The sequence below is a fragment of the Gavia stellata genome, chromosome 7 (genome assembly GCF_030936135.1).
Source record: "Gavia stellata isolate bGavSte3 chromosome 7, bGavSte3.hap2, whole genome shotgun sequence".
Lineage (NCBI taxonomy): Eukaryota > Metazoa > Chordata > Aves > Gaviiformes > Gaviidae > Gavia > Gavia stellata.
This window is the reverse complement of record NC_082600.1, coordinates 40,848,552-40,870,120: the sequence shown is the minus strand read 5'-3', so window position 1 is coordinate 40,870,120 and position 21,569 is coordinate 40,848,552. Positions and strand designations below refer to the sequence as shown.

The 21,569-nt window shown below is 43.4% G+C and overlaps 1 protein-coding gene across 4 annotated transcripts in view; it reads left to right on the top strand.

Moving 5' to 3' along the window:
* The window catches only part of DPF3 (double PHD fingers 3), a 161,876-nt gene that overhangs the window by 57,520 nt on the left and 82,787 nt on the right, over positions 1–21,569 (top strand). For 3 of the 4 annotated variants that reach the window (XM_059819179.1, XM_059819182.1, XM_059819180.1), the window contains exons 2-3: positions 12,334–12,494; positions 17,583–17,690. In XM_059819179.1, coding sequence (XP_059675162.1) covers positions 12,470–12,494; positions 17,583–17,690 — 133 coding nt within the window. In that variant the 5' untranslated portion in view covers positions 12,334–12,469. Of the gene's footprint in view, positions 1–12,333; positions 12,495–17,582; positions 17,691–21,569 lie in introns of those variants that run through there. The other variant, XM_059819178.1, reaches the window with a different exon arrangement.

Genomic DNA, 21,569 nt, shown 5'->3' with positions numbered 1-21,569 from the left:
GAGGGGGTGGATGGCGATTGCATGAGCAATGCAGGTCAGGTTACTGGTGGATTCCTCTTGCACGATAAGTGAGAGCCCTCTGAAAGGTAATTATTGGAAAGCATAAATTCCTGAGATAACCTGTCCAAGAAGAAATACGGACAGGAGCAGAGGCCATGTGTTAAAGGCTAGCCATTACTCCAGGGCAATGGGCTAACCTCTTTCTCTCGTTTTTTTCTGTAACCTCTCCTTGCTCTGACAGTTGACTCCCTCAGTTCTTTTCCTTCAGTTACTTGTCAATCTTTTCCTGGTCCTGTTTATAGACCACTGTGATGCTTGTCTCCATTCTGTACTAATTGGGGTGCAGACAAGAGAAGACTCAGTATGCAGTTTAGTTTGATGTCCACATTCTTGTTCAGTCATTGTCTTTGCTTGTCATTGTCACTGCAGTGTTTAGGTAGCTTTTACAGCACATTTGGAAAAAAGAAAGGTTGCTCTTGTATTTCTTTAACTGATTTTTGTATAGAAGAACTTCAGCTAGCTTTCAGGGATGACATGGAGTCAGCTTTGCCTCTGAAGCAAATTGCGGGATTGCAGCTGGGGAAGGAAGTCTTGAACAGTGAGAAAACAAATTTGAGAAGAAAAGATGGAGCAAACCTGGGAAATAAGCAAAGTGCCTTCTCTTTCTCTATGGCTTTGTTATGCAAACTCCTTGTGTCTCATCTGTAATGTAGAGATAATGATATCTACCCAGCTCCTGTTTCCCCTCGTTGATTGATTAATGACTGTCTCATGATCCCTAGATTACACTTTTGTGACCTATAGCTTTAACTACTGCAGTGTATTACATCCCAGAAAGAAAATGGAAGTAATGTGTTAGCTCTGGCTAGTTCCAGCTAGGAAAACATGATAAACTGACCTGAGCAGGCTTGCCCACATGTACCTGCTTCATTCTAAAAGTGCACTGAAGCATGTGCTGTCTGTTCAGCTGCCATCTCTGTTCACCAAGACGTTCAAGTATCTGCCTAACTTTGAAATGAAGGGGACCTGCACATTCTATGAGGTGCTTTGCTGAACTGGGACCTGATGCTTGGTCACAGGCAGGGTTTCATCATCAGTCTTTGAAGACCTCAGTGAGCATGCAGGGCCAAAGATGGATCTGAGATCTGCCCTAGCATGATTGGGAAATGTGTTAAACAACTGGAGTATTTAAGAATAGTGAAACTTGCCAAAAGAGTAAGTTGTTTGAGCAGAAGAGAGGATCTTTATTGTGCGGTGATAATCGCAGCAACACACTTCTGCAAGCTTTGCTAATTGCTAAGTGAATCACAGGGCTTTTCTATTTGCTTTAACTGTTCTACAGTAATAACCACCTCAGTCTGATACTTGAGTTAAGGTGGTGCTGAGAACTGGAGGCAAGCTGGAAGAAAAACACGTGCAAGGAAAGTTAGTATATAGGGGAACAGCCATCAGATATTTGAGTTTCTGAAAGTTAGTTGTGACGAGTGCTTTTTCTTGACTTTATCAAACAGTTCCTCTTACATGCTGCGTAAGTATCTACAGAAACAAGGGCACAGGTGTTTGAAACATAACTTCTCAGAGTTAAAGCAATGTATGTATGTGCAATGGTGGTTTTCTCTGCTCCCGTGGGATGTGCTTCAGGTGCAAGAAGATCCTGTGCCTAGACCTTTGAGTTAGTTCAAGTGTGCTCGCAATACAGGGCATTCTTTATGCTGAGGGAACTGTGAGATGATGTGTTGAAGGACACAGTGCATCTGTTTCACCTCTTACTTCTAACTTTTACTGTTCCTCTTTGAGGAGTAATAATGATACTTCAGCAGAGGAATGCCCGTAATCTGCCCTACTTCCATTTGCGGGTAGAACTGGGGGAAGGAGGTGAGAAAAGGAAATCTAATTCACAGTTCTCTTGGGAATTCCCCTGTGTAGCATGAGTCAAGTATATCCCTGCTGTACGTCTGCTGAGGTCAGTAGATTTATACAAGTAACAGAATGATTGTTCCTGTGTATTCAAGAAAAATAATAACTCAAAGAAACATAACCTTAATTATCTAGGCTTCAGATGACTTTGTAGGGAACAGAAAATCTGATTTCCCGTTGTAAGTGTTTTGTGTAGTTAATAATTATTGACTGGGTAGAGTGGATTTTTGTGTTTTCTTACACGTGTATTCTATTTGTCATACGTATCGTGACTGAGGAATGAAAGTGCTACCCATTCAAGATTAGTAACTTTATCTTTAAAGTATTGGCTGTAGCTGATTTTTTTTCCAAGGCTGATTTCAGAGGCAAAGTAAACTGTAATAATTATGTGCTTTTTAGATCTATGTAAATGTCTGCTTTGCTACTTGTGTGATCATTTTCACATGAGCAAAATGGATTGTTTCCTGTAGCGGGATCTCCTTTGCAGTAGGAGATACAAGGTTCCTACGAAAGAGGCAAGTCAGCAGAAAAATGTGAGCTCACTAACTCTTTCTAGTCAAAGGACAGGAAGTACCTAAAATATTAACGTAATTACAGTTCTGTGTGGTGGGGAAGGTTGCATGCCATTTAGGAACGTTTCTACTACTCTTCTACTTGCATGTTTATTTCAATCGCTTCTAAATTCTGCCATCTGGATTGAATGGCACTGTATATTTGTCTACTAAATAACTGCATAAGGTGCAGGGGAAATCCCAGCCTGGGAACTTACAAGAAGGCTAAGAAAGGTCATTCAGACCAGGACCGTGCTGTAGAGCTTGGACAGTTGCGACTCTAACATGGCTAAAAGCATGCAAAACCCTCATGCTTTTTCCTGGCCTCTCAGTGCCTGTTGAGATCTGATGGAGACACATGGCTTCGTGAAAGATGAGATGCATAGAGACTCATGAAAAGGAATGCTCTTGTCAGCTTAGCTGATGTCATCTGGGCTGACGATGTAACTGTGGTGGTAGGGATAATCTCCTTACATTTCTATATGCTATGTCTCCCGAGAGGGCTGTGCTGACTGAGTGACATAGCTGTCACCACTGATGGTGTGGACAGGCTTTTTCCCATTGCAAACAAACAAGTGTGCTACTTGAAGACTAACCCAGGCTGGTTGTACTGCTGGAGACAGACTCTGGTGGCAGAGGGCTTTTGTGAGCTCGCCCTCAGCTCCTCCAGGCAATGTCAGCTGGGTTTGCTCAAACAGATCAAATGGCCTTGCCTCAAGTAGTTCAGGGAGCACTCACGCAAGTATTGCTACTGGTGGGAGGTGCGGGAGCAGTAAGCTGTAGGAGACAAGAAGTGAAAAGCAGCAGGGTAGGAGGGAACGGCTGATAGTTTTAGCCGGCACAGCTAGAGCTAGGAGAGGATGTCTGTTTATGATCTGAGCATCTTTTAGTATAGACAGTGCCTAAAGCAATGCACACGATTTATTAGTCAGGTGAGTGTAGAGTGTCACCTGTGTTCTGCAGGGGAACTGTTAAAACGACAAGGGAAGTTGCAACAGAGCCATTTGTAGAACTTAGGTTTGCTGGCTTCCTGGTGCCAGCTTGGGTGATAGATTACATTTTTTACTAATCTACCTTTCTCCTGGATGTAGGAATGCAAAAGATAGGTCTATTGTTGGAAATCAGGACTGAGGGAGTTGAATGGATAGACTTTGTCTTTGTCTACATCTGGCCCCTTAAGCTATGATTGCACTAAGCCAAACAGACTTCTGGTGACCCTAAGCCCCAGCAGCTTGAGATGCTTCTTTAAAAATATATATAAAAAAATCTCATGAATGTTGTCATGTCCAATCTAATATTGTTGCTGAAGTTTTCATTAGTCCATTCCTTTAGTAATTGGAGAGAATTTTTGACCTTTTGGGGGAGGTTAGGACCAAGCTGAATTTTGACTGCTGTCTTCAGATACAAAAGAGGTCTAGGTTATTACCTTTCACACCTGTTGCTCATTTAATTGGATGATGCTGCATCTCTTTAAAACAGAAACCCTGGCCTGAGAAAGAATAGATGCTCTGAGATATCCCCAAGGAGTCTGCCTCTGAGATTAATCTAATTGGTCACTGTGCTGAGTCTAATAGAGATTGTATGCAATGTCTGTCTATGGAAACACCTTAGGTAGCCTGGTGTGTGGCATGGAAACTGCTGCTGTTACCTCTCCATGGAAATGGAGGAAAAGTAAGAGGAGAAGTGGACAAATTGTGCGAGGCCATGTACAGTTGCAGGACGAGGAACACCTCTAGCTGTGGTCCTTCTTCCTGCACAAAGACAGCAGTAGCTCTTGACCCTGAAAGCCAGATTTCACCTGCAGGCTGCTGTCACTGAAATACCTTGATGGTACCACACTCTTCTTGGTAGTATTAACTTCTGCTGCTGTTTCTTTTCTTTAAATGGAAATGCTGGCCGAGCTCTTGTACTTGCACAGTACTTGTGAGGATGGGGCTAATCAGATCAATTTTCCCCAAATTGTAAGCTATGCCTACCTTTTGTCATTTTTCTTCAGAGACAGATTTTTTTCATGAGATAATACCTGTAGTTTCACACTGGATTAAATTAGAGTCTAAGACTGTTTCCAGAGCAATGAGTTTAGCTCACTCTATGAGGTCGAGTTCTCTGTTATGATTCAGCATCGCACCATGATTCAAGCAGTGAGAAGCCTGTCAATTCTGGTCACAAATAGCCAGTAGGGATTTCCAACCCACCAGGGGAAGTCTGCTGAAAAATACCTGGCAAAAGGGGATTCCTTTGCCCTTCTACACATAGGGGATGGACTAATACTGGGTGCTTGGAGGAGGGTGCTGGAAAATCTCACATTGCTCTCTCACTGATCTAGGATTCAACCTAGTCTTATAGCTCAGGGCATCTCCTTGACTGCTGTAACATCTGGGCTGTGCCAGTGCTGACTCAGGAACTTGTCATCAGCTCTCTGATGGCTCCTAATCTTTTGCACCACATACAGTCTATGCACCTGGCACAGTACTTTTGAACAAATACTTGAAAGCTTGTCTGTTTTGACCCAGCTGTATGAGTTCTTCCAATGAAAGGCATTAACTCTTCTTGCAAGCCTTTCATTTACCCTTCAATCATTTCTGCTCCAGCAACACTGTCTCTGCTTGCAATTGTATACTGCTTTGTGGTCTGATTTGTGTACTCTGTCTACTACTGAAACAGTTCTGCTAGGCATTTTTTTTCTCTGACTCCCATGCTAGGGAAAGTTATACAGACCTCTTTTTGTGCATCAGGTGAAATTGTTCAATATGTATAGAAATGAAATAGATGTCTCTCTGAGTCTGGCATTTGGAGATTTTGGGATAGACATGTGTTTGTGGGTCTTTACAAAGCTGCCAAGTTTATGTTAAAAAACTGAAAGCCCAGAAAGTTTGAGTCATTCTGTAGCCCATCTGGAAATCCTGTTTTGCCTTTGCTCATGTTCACACCCCTTACATCATTAGAAGATGTCATGCAGGGGCAGATGCAACTGACCATTACAAGAAAACTGAATCTGCACATTCCTGCATTTTCTGGCTTGCCCTCGGAGTTTGTGATAGGATTTTGAGCAATCTGGTACACTTCACCTAACATCAGGAAAGCCATTCTGTATTTTTGTTGAGCCTTGATATCCTACCTCTCTGCAGTTGCAAAGGGTGCATGCTTGTAGCATTTAGGAGCTGCCTATAGCCTAGAAGTTCCAGAGAGTACAGCCATAGGAGGGCCTCAGCCAGTACTTTGTTGTTTAATGCTTAATAGTGGTCTGATACTCTTGAATATGTCATATTTTCTTTTGCTTGGATCTTTTGATGAATGTTGTATTCGCATCTTGCAATGTAATGTCAGGATGAGCAGAGCAGAATACTTTATCTCTTCTGGAGAGATGCTCTGGAGCTGGGGGTCTGCTGTCCAAAGGTGCTGCAGGAGTCTGGTGATACTGGGCTCTGTTAAGCACAGGTTTCCTGTTGCATCTGCTGTTTTGGGTCTAGAAAGGAGAAGCAGCTGTTGAAGCGGCTTGAGCTTAGCCCACTGTGCCCTTTGTGAAAAGCAGCAGTGTTTCAGAGTGTATGAGGAAAAGGCATGAGGACAGGCTGGGGACTACCGATCTCTTTGTCTTGCTTTGTGATAGGGTAGGTACCGCAGTTTTGCAACTAGCTCTGTCTTCGTTGCTTATCTAGTCTAAGGTAGAGAGTCATAGTGGGCCAGCCCAGATGTGAAAAACACTCATGAGCATGGCCAGACCACTGCTTGAAAAGAGAATTACGCTGATTGGAGAGAGAGTGAGAGAGAGAGAGAGAGAGGAAGGCCCTTTTGATGATTGTGTCTATTAGATTGTCCACATTAGTGTCTGTCTTTGAATCATAAACAATGTTAGCTCATAGTTTGTAACATTTCCTACTTCCAGCCAACCTCACTACTATCTCTTCTGACTTCAGCCTCTGCCAGCCATGCTATCCTTGCTTTCAACACTGGGAGATTTGGGAGAGTGCTGTCTGCATGAGGGGGGAAAAGATACATAAAGCCATGTGTCATCAACGTTAAGGCTGGCATTGCTGCCCATATACTTCATCATATTCCCTGGAGGTTTTGCATAGATATTAAATAGAAGGGGTGGAAGAATTGAGCCCTGTGGCATTCTTCATGTCAAGGCTCATGGAGAGGAGGAGCAGCCGCCTGTCAGGGGCCTCCTGGGATCTGCTAGAAAGGAATGAGTGTAGCCAGCTCAGTGCAGTTCTCTCAGCACTTGCCAAGACATGGTCAGGCTGTACCTCTTGGTCTGCAGTGTCGCAGGCAGCTGATAGCTCAGGTAGCCTCTGTATGATTTCTTAGTCTCCGTCCATCTTTGTGAGAAGGCCCGAGATCCCACTGGTGCTTCATTTCCAGACTCATTCATGAACGTCTCCAAAAGGAGAGTGCACAGTATTTTATGAAGCCACGTTGCATCACTTGTTTCCCACCACTTCTCAGACCTTGCTCAGTTTGAAACTGGATGGCAGTGCTGCTGAAGAACAATTTCTGATTTAAAATGTCTTTTTCAGTTGTCCTCAGTGTTCCTCACAGTATCAAATGATCTAAAATATAAGACTAGAGGCTAAAAATACAGTAAATGAAAACTCCATGGTCTTGAGGAGAGCAAGTCCCACATTTTTGATCATGGCTGGGGACCACTGCAAATTCAGAAGGAAAAGTCTGTTGCTTTCTGTTCTGTGACTAGTCATTTCTTTCTGTGCTATCAGCTTTTTACTTGCTCAGTCATGTAGTGAGCATGGTTTTAGAGGGGAATGACTAGAAAGGGGCTTTGTCTCAGGAATTGGAGACAATCTGGATTCATACTCAAAGGATCTGGTGGAAGTTTAAGAGCTGCACTTAGGGAGGACTGGGTCTTTGTTATACAATTTTTCCAGGGGTGATGTGGACCTGTAATCATGGTTGAGCTTGGCTGGTTAATATGTCTTCAGTGAGTGCTCTCCTCTGGATCCTAACCTGAAATGTGATAGGCACTGCAGGAGGGGTGCACTAGATTCTGCCCATTTTGTAGCTTTTGTGAAAGGTGTAACGCCCTGGAATAGCTGGGACTTTGCAGGATGGGCTGGAAAGTAGTGGTGGAGAGCTGCTCTGCTGCTTTCAGGGCTCATCAGGATCCCTTGTCAGCAAAGAAACGAATGTCCTGAAGCAGCTGGAGTGAAGCCAGGCTCTTGGTCCTTGTTGCTAATTTATGGGCTTATAAGCCAGGCCAGTTCTTGTTTTTTTCATTTAAGGCATGCCTAGACAGAGGAGTCATAGCACTAGGTGCTGTACAGAAAAGTAGTAAGTCAGAGTCTGCTCAGTAATCTTATGGTCTAGTTAGAGCAGGCAGGGAAAGGTTGAGAGAAGGGAAGTGTTGTTCTTCACTGACTTTGTTATAGGCTGACCTGATTCCATGATAGAAAACCTCATTTTCGTAATGCTTAAAAGGACAGTGACCTCATGAAAGTCACAGGGTCTGATCCTCCATCCTGGTGTATGCTCTCATGCCAGTGACTACCTGCAAGGCTGAATAGAATTGCACCAGCCTCACATTGCTGTCCCAGGACCTGAGGGGCTGGTGGTGCTTTCAGAGTGCTCACCTCCCTGTTCACACAGTGCTTCTGCTGCTCCGAGCCTGCTGGATTTCTTCAGTCCTGCCCTTTTTCACCAAAAAAGAGCCCCTAACTCCTACTAGACATATACCCCTCCTATGCAGCCTTGCAGAAGATTGTAATAGCATAGGTTGTTCTTTTCCAAGCCAGGGAGCTTTTATTAGTCAGCCAGAACTGGGTTATTTTAATGTCCTCAGGCTGCAATGTAAATGCAAAGCCTGCATGTATGCCAGCAGTGTCACCGGTCCGCCTGTCCCAAGCATCTGGGATTTCACCTGTGGCCCTGCACTGAGGGGCTGTGTGCTTTTTGCAGTGTGCTGACAACTTTATTCTGTATTTCTAGTTGTGCCACTTTCGGTATGATTTGCCTTCCTTGGCCAGCAGTTGTTCATGTCTGCTCCGTGATTTTTTTTCCCCAGCATCTTTGAAACCTACGCATATGCTGATGATTTTGTGTCATTAATATCAATCTAGACAAGTCTGTGTGACCTTTCACTCCTGTGTCCAAAGGGAAGAATCGACCCTTGCAGTCAGTCACAGCACAGCACTGACTCATACATACTTTTCATAAAAATAATGCAGAAATTCCCCATAGTTTTTACAGATATTTTTTCAGGAGATGAAGTGTAAGTCTTCCATAGCAACACAGCTTGGGAAAACTCTAAGGCATGTAACATCAGAATATTAATCTTTCTGACATATGATGCACTTTTTACTGTTAATGTTGTCTGTTTATTTTTTTTCTCTTCGTATATCTCACTTGCTCAAACTCAGCTGATCTGCCTGAGTTTCATTTGAGCTCATGTGCTTTCACTCTTATTCCCGCCCTTGTCTGTTTTCCAGCTCCACTGTAAACCTCCTGAGAGGCAGCTGGGATTTGTCCCACCTCCATGACTCCACAGTGATGAGCACAATAGGACCGTACTTTCCCTTTTTTGCCCCAATTCTAGTAATACTTTCTGGTTTTCCTGCATAAGATAAAATATGCTGTGTTTAGATATGTAGCACTGAGAACAAAGAAAAAAAAATCTCTTAAGTTTAAAGTTCCTTAAAAAAAACTGACTGAAATTTGGAACGAGTCAGAATCACTCCAGTGAGGACTAATGGTAAAACAAAACAACGAGCCACACAAAAGTAATTGCAGGGAAGCTGTTTTCCACTGAGATATGACTGTCATAAGGAAATATTGTTTCTTTACTTTCCTATATTTGATTATTTGTTACTTTTTTTTTTTCTAATTCCATTTATAATTAAAGTCAGGGCAAGTCCTCAAGGTCCCGGTATCTGAATACCTTTCCAGTAAATACTTAGGGGCTGGGGTTTTTGATCATGCTTGCTGTAGTGGAGCCAAGGCAAGCTTTCTTAAAGCATAGAGTTGACTAAATGCTTCTCCTAGATGATTATTTTTCTTTAAAGTGTAAGATACATATTTAAAGTCTTTAAAATAAATGTAATGAAACAGCTTGACTACAAGATTGTGTCAAGAATGAATTTGACCCATTAACTTTGTACCTTCCCTGCCATTAGGATCTCTTAGAAAAATCTGAAATTTAATTTTACACCCTACTTGACAGTGTCATTTAAAGCCAAATATTTAACATTCTAAGATCCATAGTTATTTTCAGTCTTAGAATAAGGTGGAAACTCAGGTCATCTCCAGCCAGATCCTATATCCGGGTTGCTGAGACGTATTGGTTTTGTTAATAGAGATGCTTTGTGATGTGCATATTCTAATGACTGGAGTAATTTTTAGCATAAAGAAAACCTACGCAGCAGTGGCAGTTTGTTGTCACATAGCTGTGCTCTTCCTTCCAGTAAACTCCTTGGAGTTAGTGAGCATCCCAGGCTTAATATAGGGGGAATCTGACATAGCTCTGTGGAAGCTCAAGTGTTTGTGGAAAGAGCTGTTAATCTTTGATCAGTTGGAGTCTCCTTGTTCCTGACTTTGATTACACAAGTGTACAACTTTAATTACAGCTTTTAATAAGCTTTCATTTCTTCCTAGTCACATTCTTTGTATAGTAGTGCAGCTTATCTTTTCCTTTCTTCTCTGCTCCCCTTCCCCCCCTTGCCTTTTTATGGAAAAAGGGGGTTGAGGTCATTACGGGGGATTCAGTGTCCGGAGGGATCCTGCTGTACATGCTCTGCCCTCCGCTCGCTTGTAGAGTGCAGAGAGCTCTCTCCTTCAGCTGCCCTGCAAAGATCCCCGCACTGGCTGTGGCCCAGGAACTGGTGGTCAGTGGCAGGGGGACACAGGGCTGTGAGGCACTGCATTCACACAGATGTTCACTGCTGCACGAAACTGCTGAACAACCCTTAGAAAGCCTCTGTAGCCAAAGGATGTGCTGACTCCTGTGTGCAATTCCTGCTTGTGGAGGACTTGCCTTCACTGCCTTGGGGACACTCTGAAATGCAGTGGCTGAAGTCAGAGTGGCAGAGGGCAGCAGGAAGCTGGTGGGCTCTAGCATCCAGCCATGGTGCTCGTTCCACATCCAGGGGCTCAGCGTGCTGGATACCCACTGCTCATTAGAGAAATGACCTGGTGGAAGCTTTGTGAGAGACTTACGGACTTGTAATTGTAAATAATTGAGATATGGCTTAAAACAAGCATAAGGAAATGTTTTTTTCACATGAATCATATTTCAGCTGTGGAACTCATCGCCCCACAACGCTTTAGGTATGAAAAAGATAAGTCGATTGAAGAGTTGTTTGGATAAATTAGTGGAAGAAAGATTCATTGAGGTCTATTAAACATAATATCCCCACCACTGGGTAACCTGAGACTTGGGGAAGTTAAGTTCTGATCATCAGAACTGAGAAGGGGGGAGTAGAGGTGCTTCCCTCTGTATTTGCCCTGCTCTTGTGTTCTTCCCTGAGCCTCTCCTGTTGGCCCCTGTCAGCGAGAGGATATTGGGCCGGTGCAGCCCAGGGGAAAAGAGTATGCCTCCCAAGGAAGTCATAAGGTGCAACTGAGGAGTGACTTAAAAGATGTGAGTCAGAAAAAAGACACGCATGATAAACCAGAACAATTTGCACCGTTTTGACATTCAGAGGTGTGCAAAAGGCGTATACTTTTAAAATGCCACTTGTGCCTACGGAAGAGGGTAGCAGGGAAAACAACTAATAGAACAGGAAAGGGAGCCTCTTTTATCTCTGTGCATGCATACCTTCGGCTCAGTTGCTGTGCATGCTATACTCTTTGCACACTAATGAATATCAGAGTCAGAGCAACTTATTCTACTCTATCAGTCTACTCCTATTTTCTAATGAACTTACTGCTAATGGGTAGCTTTCCTAGCTATTCATGTCACGACTAAATTTCACCTTGACAATAGATCAAGAATGAGGTTCAGCAGTGTGGGCCACCTACTTTGCTCCAGCATGACAGCTGCTTCATGTCCTCAGGGTAGCTTTACTTTGATGCTTTTGCCTGTTTAGAAAAATTTGGAGGGAGGATTTTGGTAATCTCCAGCAGACAGAGTTTTTAAACCTCTCTCAAGGGAAGATGAAGATTCTACAGAATTTTTGAACAAATAGTTATTTATGAAATAAGTGACATTGTCTTTAGAACTGTTCCTCCCACTGGGCTCCAGAGGAAAGCAGCATTTGCCATGCTGGATCTTACCAGTCGCTGTTGTAGCCTGCTGCTGTTGGTGCCTCAGGCTTGACTGTGGAAAACTCTGGAAGGGTTATGACAAAATGTCTAGTCTGACCATTGCAGACATGGCCCTAGCTGTTAAAGGGTGTGTTTTCATGCCTCAGAAACACACAATATGAGGACTATGTCCTTTGTTCTTATGGGCTCTCTGACACCAGAAATGCCAGAGTGAAGTTGTTCTAAACTTGGCTGGCTTTCTGGTTGCTCAAAATACACTGCAGGAGTTGCTGTAACATAGGATTAAAATGACTGGTTTGCAGAATTGGCTGGACAAACTACAGGGGAAAAGAAACAGTAGAATGAGTTCACCGTGGTGCATGTGTTGCCTGACCCAGGGTCATGGGCCAGTGTGGTTGCATCATTTGCTCATTCAGTAGTTATGCCACTACTAAAGAGATCTGTGTCCAGTTCCTGAGAGTCTGTTCTTTTGGTGGCACTTTCTGCATGATCTGCTTCAGTAGTGTCTTGTGTCAGCAAGCTTTGCATGTGTTCAGGGAAAGTTTTTCTGCTTATCCATTTTTAAACCAACCTTATGTCCCCTTTTTCATAGTCTTGTTTGAGGGGGCAGTGCAATATTTCTTACTCTCTGCCCTGTCTCTTTTGGCAGACTCGGGGACCAGTTCTACAAAGAAGCAATTGAGCACTGTCGCAGCTACAACTCTCGGCTTTGTGCTGAGCGAAGTGTCCGCCTTCCCTTTCTGGATTCGCAAACTGGGGTAGCTCAGAACAACTGCTACATCTGGATGGAGAAGAGGCACAGGGGACCAGGTTGGTAGCGTTTTGTCTGTGTGTGCATGAGCATGTATGGAGGGCTGGCCATTGAGCCCTCATGGGGTTTAATTAATAGGAGCTCAAACCTGCTACAGGCAACACAGAAGAGAAGCTGCCTAAACCTCTGTGCCTGCAGGGGATTTCCTGTGGTAACTGCAGAGAGCTCATCCTAATTATTCTCTCTCTACCCAAAGAAGTGCCTGACATGGTAGTTTCTAAGGCCGCATCACTGTAGTTCTTTTAATGCTATTGATCCCAGTCTCTAGCAGAAGACACAATGCTCTGCTCTAAGCAGGACTGGAATTATCTTCAGGGTGGAGAGGTGGAGGTGGGAGTTTCTCAGATGAATGCTGAAAATAAGGGATTATATGGGGAACGATATAAAGCCGAGGTAAAATATAGGAGAGTCCAGATATTGGAATGAATGTTGTTCTGATGGTTAGAAATATACCTGTAACTCCTGGTTCTGCTTTGGACAAGTTACTTGGATATCAGTTCTGGAGGCACATTTTCTTCAGGTGCAGAAAGAAGTTGGTATATGTCCTTAAAGAGCTTTGGCTAATGCCTGTTCCAAAGCTCAGTGAAGGTCAAGGGAAAAGAGCACTGTTATTTTTGTAGACTTTGGTCAGTCTTTCCTTTGTTAGAGTAAATCCATCTGAAATCCTTGTTTGAAAGGCAAAGGACAATCACCAGTTCAAAGACTGGAGATGTTACTCAGACAGAAGTCCTCCTGAACCCCCGGGGGAGTTTTGCTAGAGTATTGCTCAGTATCTGAGCCACCATTAGCTCAGGGAACGGATTTTTTGACAGCACCAAACTGGCTTTCTATTTTTTTGGTTTTTTTCAGTGCAGACCAGAGAATCCAGGCAGGGAGGGGGCTAGGGTGCATGGGCACAGGAAGCACGATATGCACACGTGTGCATATACACATGCCAGTCCCTGTAAACCATATTGAAAAAACCCCAAAACTCCAGATCTGGAATTATGGGAAGGTGCAGCCTGCTCTTACCTCCTCCACTGGCCAGTTTGCAGGAGGTGGAGTGGGAGAAGCACATAGGATATTTCCCTCCCTTCCTGGGGGCAGACTACGAAAGCAATTGCCGCCTCTGAAGAGTGCTTAGCTGAAACTTTCCCTCACCCTTTCCTAGGATGTACTGGGGGAAGGATCCTTGCACAGCTCCTCTTCCTAAAATATCCAAAGTAGATTTAGTATTGTCTTGCAGTACTATCAGAAAACTCTTCTGGCACCAGCCACTTCTGGTGCAGGAGACAACAGGTGTTTTACCAGTGTTAAAAATACCCTGAGACTGTCTCAGCTGCCAAAACTACTGCAGTAATCTGGGACCACTGAATGTGGTTTACAAGCTGGGAGTTGTCTGAGGTTCTGGGCTAACCCTTCTTCTGTAGGTTGCTTCATGACCACAGCTGGGTTTTTGTTTCAGCTGAAAATTCCCCAATCCTATGAGATTATGCTTTGGCAAAACTAGCTTTCTTCTTCTTTTTTTTTTTGCTAATCCATTTACCCAAGGGATTTCTGTTCTTGTATCATCTGTTATGAGTAAGGTGCTGCTATTTTTATCCTTTTGAACACAGTCATAAGCGGGTATACATCCACTTTTTGCAAGAGCATCTGCTGCAAAGATAGTAGTATTGTATGGGTCTCACTGGTGTCTCCGCACTTACAGAAGAAATCATCATAACAGTGTTACGGCATCACACCAGGAACCAAGAGGTCTTAATGCTTTGCCTTTCTCATCCACAAGCTCTCTAGACTACCTTGAGCAAATTCACTGTGCAAATCTTTCTTTCCTTCTGATAGTGAGCTGTTTGGCAGCTTACCCTGCAAAAGAGGATCAGTGGCATTTCTCCTGCAGGGCTGGAGAGGGGACTAACGGTGGAACATTCTTCACAGAGAGTCTTAAGTGAAACAAGCCTCCTGCATCTGCATCAGCCACCAGATCTGATGCCTTTGTTATTCTGAATTAGAATAATCAGTGCAAAATGAAGCAACCCTCCTCCCCCATATTTGCTCTTCTCTTTCTTGACTTTTATTAGCCCATTTAGTGCTCCCTTGGGTCTCTTTGCATCATCTATTTCTTGTAGTATTATGGTGGGTCAAAGCACCCCTCTACAGTTTTAGCGTGCCTGTTTTCAGGCTGTTACACAATGCATTTATGCCCATACTGAAGGGCTCTGAAAATTCTCTGCCAACCACCCTGGTGTCTGTCTCCTGTGCTGTATTTACTATCCCTAACCTGAAAAACTGTATAAAGACAAATGCAAAGCTCCAGGACCTCTTTTCACTTATAGAGGGCTTGAAAAACAGAGAGGAGAGTCGGGACCTCAGCATATTAACCTGGTTTCTTGCTGTCCTCTTTGTTAAAGGAGTCAGAAAACTGCATCTCATGATAAACAGTTCAGGGTTAATTTCACACAATACTGCACATAACTCCCTCCTCCTTTTCCCCTCCTCCCCTGGCCTTTCACACGAGCTTTGAGTTATGACTCTCCTACACTAATGAGATAAACAACATAACTCACTGCAGGTTTTGCTATTTCCTCTATAAGCAAATGGTTGGAACCTTCTCTGGTTGCCCTATAAGGCACCAGAGGGAGAGACAACTAAGCCAAGACTGAAGACAGCAAGGCCTGTATATGCATTATTTCCATATGCACTGCAAGATCAACTGTGGAGGGACTAGACTCAAAGCATTCAGAACTGACCCTTTCCTTGTTGCCCCTCCTTTGTGTCAACAATCAAAGATCCATACTTCATGTGAGCCAGCACAGTGACAGATGGGGGTCAGGGTAGAGAGCTGAAGGTAGCATTTGATGGGTTTGGATCAAGTGAAGGTCTGGTATGTATTTTAAGTTCATTGGATGGCTGTGTATTAATGAGCAAGGGTATTGTGAATAGGAACAGAGAGCTTACCTCAAGGGTGCAGAGATGGATGTTGGATCATCCATCTCTTATTGATCTATCTGCCACCTGGAGTGGGCTGTAGGTGGAGTGGGCTGTAGGTGGAGTGGGCTCTAGGGAAGAGGCTTTCCCACCTCTGTCTTTTCAAGGATACCTGCTTTGTTTCTTGTTGGACTTTCAACATTTCTGGTTGGCTTTCACTGTCCTGGCTGAATCCACAACTGCTAATAAGACCACTCAATAATTGAACCCACATTAACAGATACTCCCCCAAAACTGCAGTAGATCCTTGCTCCTCTGTCTGGGACAAATGCTTGAAGCTGTGGTGCTTATTTCATTCAAATGACTCCTCTGTGGAGGCCTGTGCAATGGAGGGCTGATTCTCTATCTCATTGCTTTGGTCTAGCAACTGCCATTTCAATGTTGTGTTCTTGCACAGGACATGCTGTGAAAGGGTGAGTCTTCTTGCCTCCACCTCTTTAATGACTCAACATCAGAGCCAGGCACAATCCACCTCATCATAATAGCAATTGTTTGCAGTGGTTAATGTTTGCAAAGTCACATGAAGAAGTATGCCTAAACGCTGTAGAAGTGCTAGTTATTCACATTTTTATTCCCAAACCAGTCCCAAGCGCCCTGCTCTGAAATGTGTCCTTCTTGGGTGGGCATAATGCCCAGCAAGCTGTGCAGCAATGAAAGAAGGACGTGAAAAGCCCCAGTTCAGTAGCACTCTGTGCCCTGGAACAGCCAGGATCTCTGTGAATACTCCATCACTCGGCCATACCCAAGCAATGTGCTGTAGATGCTTCGTTTATGCACCAAGGCCTTGGAAGTAGGTGGGGTCTGAACTGGCATTCCCAGCAATTGAACTAATTCAAATGAGGAGCTTAGGCTTCACTTGCAGAATTTGATTAGCCCATTCTCTTGAGGTGAATAATTTTGTTGTGTCGTTCCCGCCTCCACCCCCCAAGTAACAGGATATTAGTTTTTTCATTATCCTCATTTCGTTCAGTGAGTCAGTTTTGTTCCCGAGCTGGTACACTTTCCTGGCTGCTTCAGAAGGGATGGCTGAGAACTCCTGCGCTGTTCTGTTTTACTGGCACCACCTTGATGTTGTCCAGCTGTTCACTTCTGGTAGTTTCATATATGGTAACACCACTCCTGTCCTATCTCTTATGTGGTCTTACCTGTTTTCTAAGGGCCATGAGTCTGGAATTGCAGTCATGCTCTGTAGTCCCTTCAAGACTAACAGCAACAGCAGAAGGCTAGAAGAGCCAAAGCAGAATTGGTGGATGGAGAGGGCAGGGGAAGCAGGGGAGAGAATGACATTCTTCCAACTTTTCTGTATCTTGCTGGGTATTTCTGTGTGTCATGAGTATCTGGGGCAGTTGAGGGTACTTTGAAGCACTTGGCAGAGTGCTTCTGTGCCCCTAGTAGCAATGCATTCACGAAGCCCTGCTGTGTTCTGAATACAAGAGAGCAAAGCATAGCTTGAACGTTGGCTCAGGGGTGTCTGTCAGGAGAGCCAGGGCAGCTCAGAAGCCAGCAATGCCAAATGTGATTCAATGGAGCATGCATATAAACATTACTGCTATATCTCCTTTCTCATTCAGGATGTTGTCATGAGGAGGTAATAACCAGAATGAAGAATCTGTCTTCAAACAAAAGTCCAGAATTTAAGCAAAAATACAGAGTCCAAATAGCCACACCTTATGGATCTTGGTTTGCTCCCACTCGGAAAACGCAAATTTCCTGAGCTGCTCTGTGCATCAGGGCCTTACAATTTGCGTGTCGGAACTTCATCTCTTCTCTCCCAAGGGGCTTTCTCTGCCCGCGGAGGAGGCATCACCCCTGTGACCCAGGAGAGTCTGAAATTCTATTTACCCTGAAGAAATCACAAATTATTTATGTGCAGCTCTGGTTTCAGTGAGCTGAGTGAAGTGTATAAGTGAGACCTAGATTCTCTGTAGGCCTGATCCCAAGAGGTGCTGAGGAGCCTCAGGAGCACTGGATGCCTTGAGTGCATAGTTCTGCCTCACAATTTGCAGGATTGAACCCTCCAACAAGGAGATGCTGGAAGGGCAAGAACAAAGATGCTAGAAACAGTGCTTGTGTTTTACAGACTGATATGTGATGATATTTATTTTTTTGCCTTTAATCTTCAGGCCTGGCCCCAGGTCAGCTGTACACGTACCCAGCACGTTGCTGGCGCAAAAAGAGGCGTTTGCATCCTCCTGAGGATTCCAGGCTGAAGCTGCTGGAAATTAAACCTGGTAGGTATTTGTTTGCTTCCCTCTCTCTCACTCCCCTACACTGCAGAGCAGCTGCCATACATGCAAACCTGGCATTTAGACCTTGGATCTTATCTTTGTCCCTCTCCAACCATTTCTCTTTGCATCTGTTACGCCTTACTTGACTTGCTGTAATAATAGCCACTAAACCCTCTGCACTCAACTCACCCCTTACAGAAATGTGTACAACTTGTATTGAGTGCAATGGGAGCCGAATTTACCTTCTGTAGGGTTGAATCCTGGCCTCTATTAGCAAATTCATAAGGATGTAAAGGATCAATGTATTACTAATTATTGCCTCAGTGCTTTATTAATACGAAATCTCACTCTGGTATCTGCTGCCTAATCTTTGTGAAAAGACTACTGTGTGCATGGAACAGTACACTGATAAGATTTTTCATAATGGGGCTGGGGACCAAGGGTGTGACCAGATTATAAACAGCAAATAATAAAAATTAGTGACCATATGCCACATTTGTCTATGTGTGTATGCCTGTACGTGTACCTTAGTCCATTCTTCTTTCATTCTTGTTGTCCTTGGTATTCTTCCCCCACAATTAAACTATGTGAAGTCATGAGTCTGGATGCTGAATGAGTGACTGTAAAGCAGATGTGGAGGAGCTACTGCTATGTCAGGTAGAGCGTAGCATTCTTCCCTGTAGTTGCTAATAAAGGCTTGCTGTCTTTAGGGCCAGCTATTATGAGAAAGAGGGAACACACGTACTCACAGCTGTGTGTGGTTTTTAAGAGGCGAGACACTACCAGTATAAAAAGTACAGGAGAAAACCCCAAGATGTAAATTAAGAATATTTAAAAAACCTGTTTAACAGAAGAAGGTGTCTGGGAACTGAGCTATGCTCAGCAATACTGATGGCTTTGCTTCTGTGCAGTAGTTGGTTAAGAGAGAGGAAGGGGGGATAGAGACAAGTTCTAAATGCAGTAAAATCAGAGGCAAAATTCATGTTGATTGTGGTAGAAACAGTTTTTGAAGGTTCTCTACTTTCAATATAGGAGATATCAGCAGACAGTTGGACAAGAGGAAGAAATGCCTGTAACCAGTCTGTTGGGGTTTAGACTGAAGGCAAAATCTCAGCCAGCAAATAGAACCAGACATCACAGGAGAGCCTATCAGAAAGAACTGGTGAAATCAGTCAGGTTACGGTGATGGAAATGAGCCTGGACTCTAGGAAGAGGATGATGTTGGGCCATAGAAATGTCTACTTCAAACTTTGATGATGCAAACACTGCTGTACCTTGGTAATTTAGCAAGGTAAAGCAGTAGTGTAGAATTTGACTCTTTGTTTGCATTACGATTCTTCGCTGTACTCACTGAATGCCAAATTAGTGCATCCTACATGCCACAGGGCATGAAAGGCAATTACCACAAAGTTACAAGATAAAGAGACCTCACCATGTCTGTGTTGTTTTCCCTACTATAAACATCTCTTCTGCATCTCAGGAGTGCTACTTTTGTTGCATTGCAGGTGGCAGCCAAATAGGGCAAGTTATATTGCTCTGCCATTTAAATCTATTTTCCAACCAATTTCTATCTAGTGATTAACTTTCCTTATCAGTTACACCACAAAATAATTTCACTCCATCTGTGCAAATCCAAAATAGACTCACTAGCCAAAATCGGCATTTTTCCCTTCTCTGATTTAAAAGTAAAAAACCTATGGAAAACATTGGATCTCCATTTAAAGGTAGCTTTTGACAAATTGAGAAAAAGATAATGTAATTTATTTTCAACATTGACAGCAGAAATACTGTATGTTTTGGAGCGGGACACCGTGGTAAAGCCTAATACTGAACCTAGGAAGCTGCCTTATGCTGATCTCTTTATTCGTCAGTTAAACATTAGATGACTATGTGGGGCAAAGATGTGGCAATTTAAGATCCCTTAAGAAGCACAGAGATGACAACTGTAGGACATCTAAAATAAATTTGAAGGAAATCTAATCTAAGTGTTCCATAGTTTCACTCCACCTAGGGCTTGGACATCCTAGTCATGGCTTAGAGCTGTTCTCAGCAACTAGAGAGTGCTTGTGCTGGGTGAGTAGCTGATTTTTATATAGGAGGCTGTTGAATTGGTTATATGTTATATAACATATGCAAGCAATGCAATTCTACAACGTCAAATTAGGGCTAAACATTAGTTTTATTATGTTTTACATTTGTTAACTGTTTAGAAGCACTTCTAGTAAGACTGCCACTGTAACAAACACAGAAGGGGATCTTAGCTCCAAAAGCTGTCAGTCCAGCAGTCAATGGGATCAGCATCAGAGCATGCGAATACTTGCTTGGACTGCATTTGGGCTTTTGGAGTGGCTCATGATAGCGATAAGACATATCCAGAAGTTCAAGGCTTCTACATAACTCGGGAGATACATAGACCTAGGATTTTTGGTTTGGTCAGTAAACCAATTCAACAGCTGGTTGGTAAGTAGAGTCAAACTATTGTCTTGCTAGCAGTTCAATGGTATAATAAATAATTTAGTAATAATATAGTATTTATAGTTACAACCTACTTCCGCAGAGTTGGTACCTTGCAGGTTTAGGTAGTGCATGGCCTAGCTCAGTGAGTGAGAATTACATATTTGCTAATACCAAAACCTAATGAAGAATATAATCATGCTCCAACAGTCTCCCGTTTTTTGTAAAATGCAAGTGCACTATAATGTTTTTCTTGGTGTCAGTTGCTCCTTGCTTCTTAAAAGAATGTGATGCTTTTATTGTCCTGGTCTATTGCTTTTATTTGGTTTAAAGTGCTTGGTTTTAAGAATAGTTACAGCCAAAGTTGTAAAGATCAGAACACTGGAATAGGTGTTGCTGATGCAGCCTTTAGATGTCTGTTTTCCTTTGCCACTGTACTCAGAGTTACTTGCGTGGATTGCCCTAGTAAAGTTGTTTGATCAAGGGTCTGGCAACATTCATGTTAATACTATTTCTAAGCATCCTCCATCCCATCCAGTAGCCTATCCAATAGATATGCGGTAGAAATAAAGTATTGCCAAAATTTACTTATGATAACTGCTTCAGTGACAATACAGTCAATATTATTACCAGACCTTTAGGAATTACACTAAGTATTCCTGACATTTACTTTCACATGGGCTGGTCTTCATCTTTCAGTGGTACATTCATATCATCAGAACCAAGCATTATGGCTCAAGTGCAGCCGAGTTTTCATTGTTGTAATGGATATGAGCTGTTACGTGAGTCATTACAGTGTAGGAGTCAAGACTCCTATGAACAATGGTGTAGATTTGAAACAAATCCCCAGTCATGGGCAATATATTGACATGTTGCTAATACTGTGATTTTCTAGGTACAGAGTGCTAAAGTTACTAGATGTTGATACTCTCACAATATTCATGAAACTGGACTTCTGCTCAGCCAAGTACGGGCAAACCCAATTCTTTGCAGAACTGGGCAGTGGTATTTGCATGGCACTTCAGCACAGAGCAGTGTGAGGGGTGGAAGCAGCTTGTGCTTCCACACTCACTCCTCAGCTGGCTGTTCTCCTGCTCAATAGAAGAGGAAGAGCCGAGCAGAACTGCTGTGTATGGGAGGTCTGTGAGTCTGGGAATGGGTGAGAGAGAGAGTTGGGCTGGGCCAGGTAGCCTGTTCTTCCAGAGGAATGGGAGAAGAAGGAGAATTTCCAACTCTCCTACCACCACCTTGAACTGCAGGTTCCGCCAAGGCAAGCAGTAGGGTTCTGGCCCTCAGCAATATCAGAGCAGCTGGAAAGATGAGGGTTAGAAACGGAAGAGAGATCCCTGATTACACTGAAGGCCCTTTGAAATCTTAATTGCTCCTTGTCCTATATACTTAGTGGTTTTGCGGTACTGGGTGGCATCA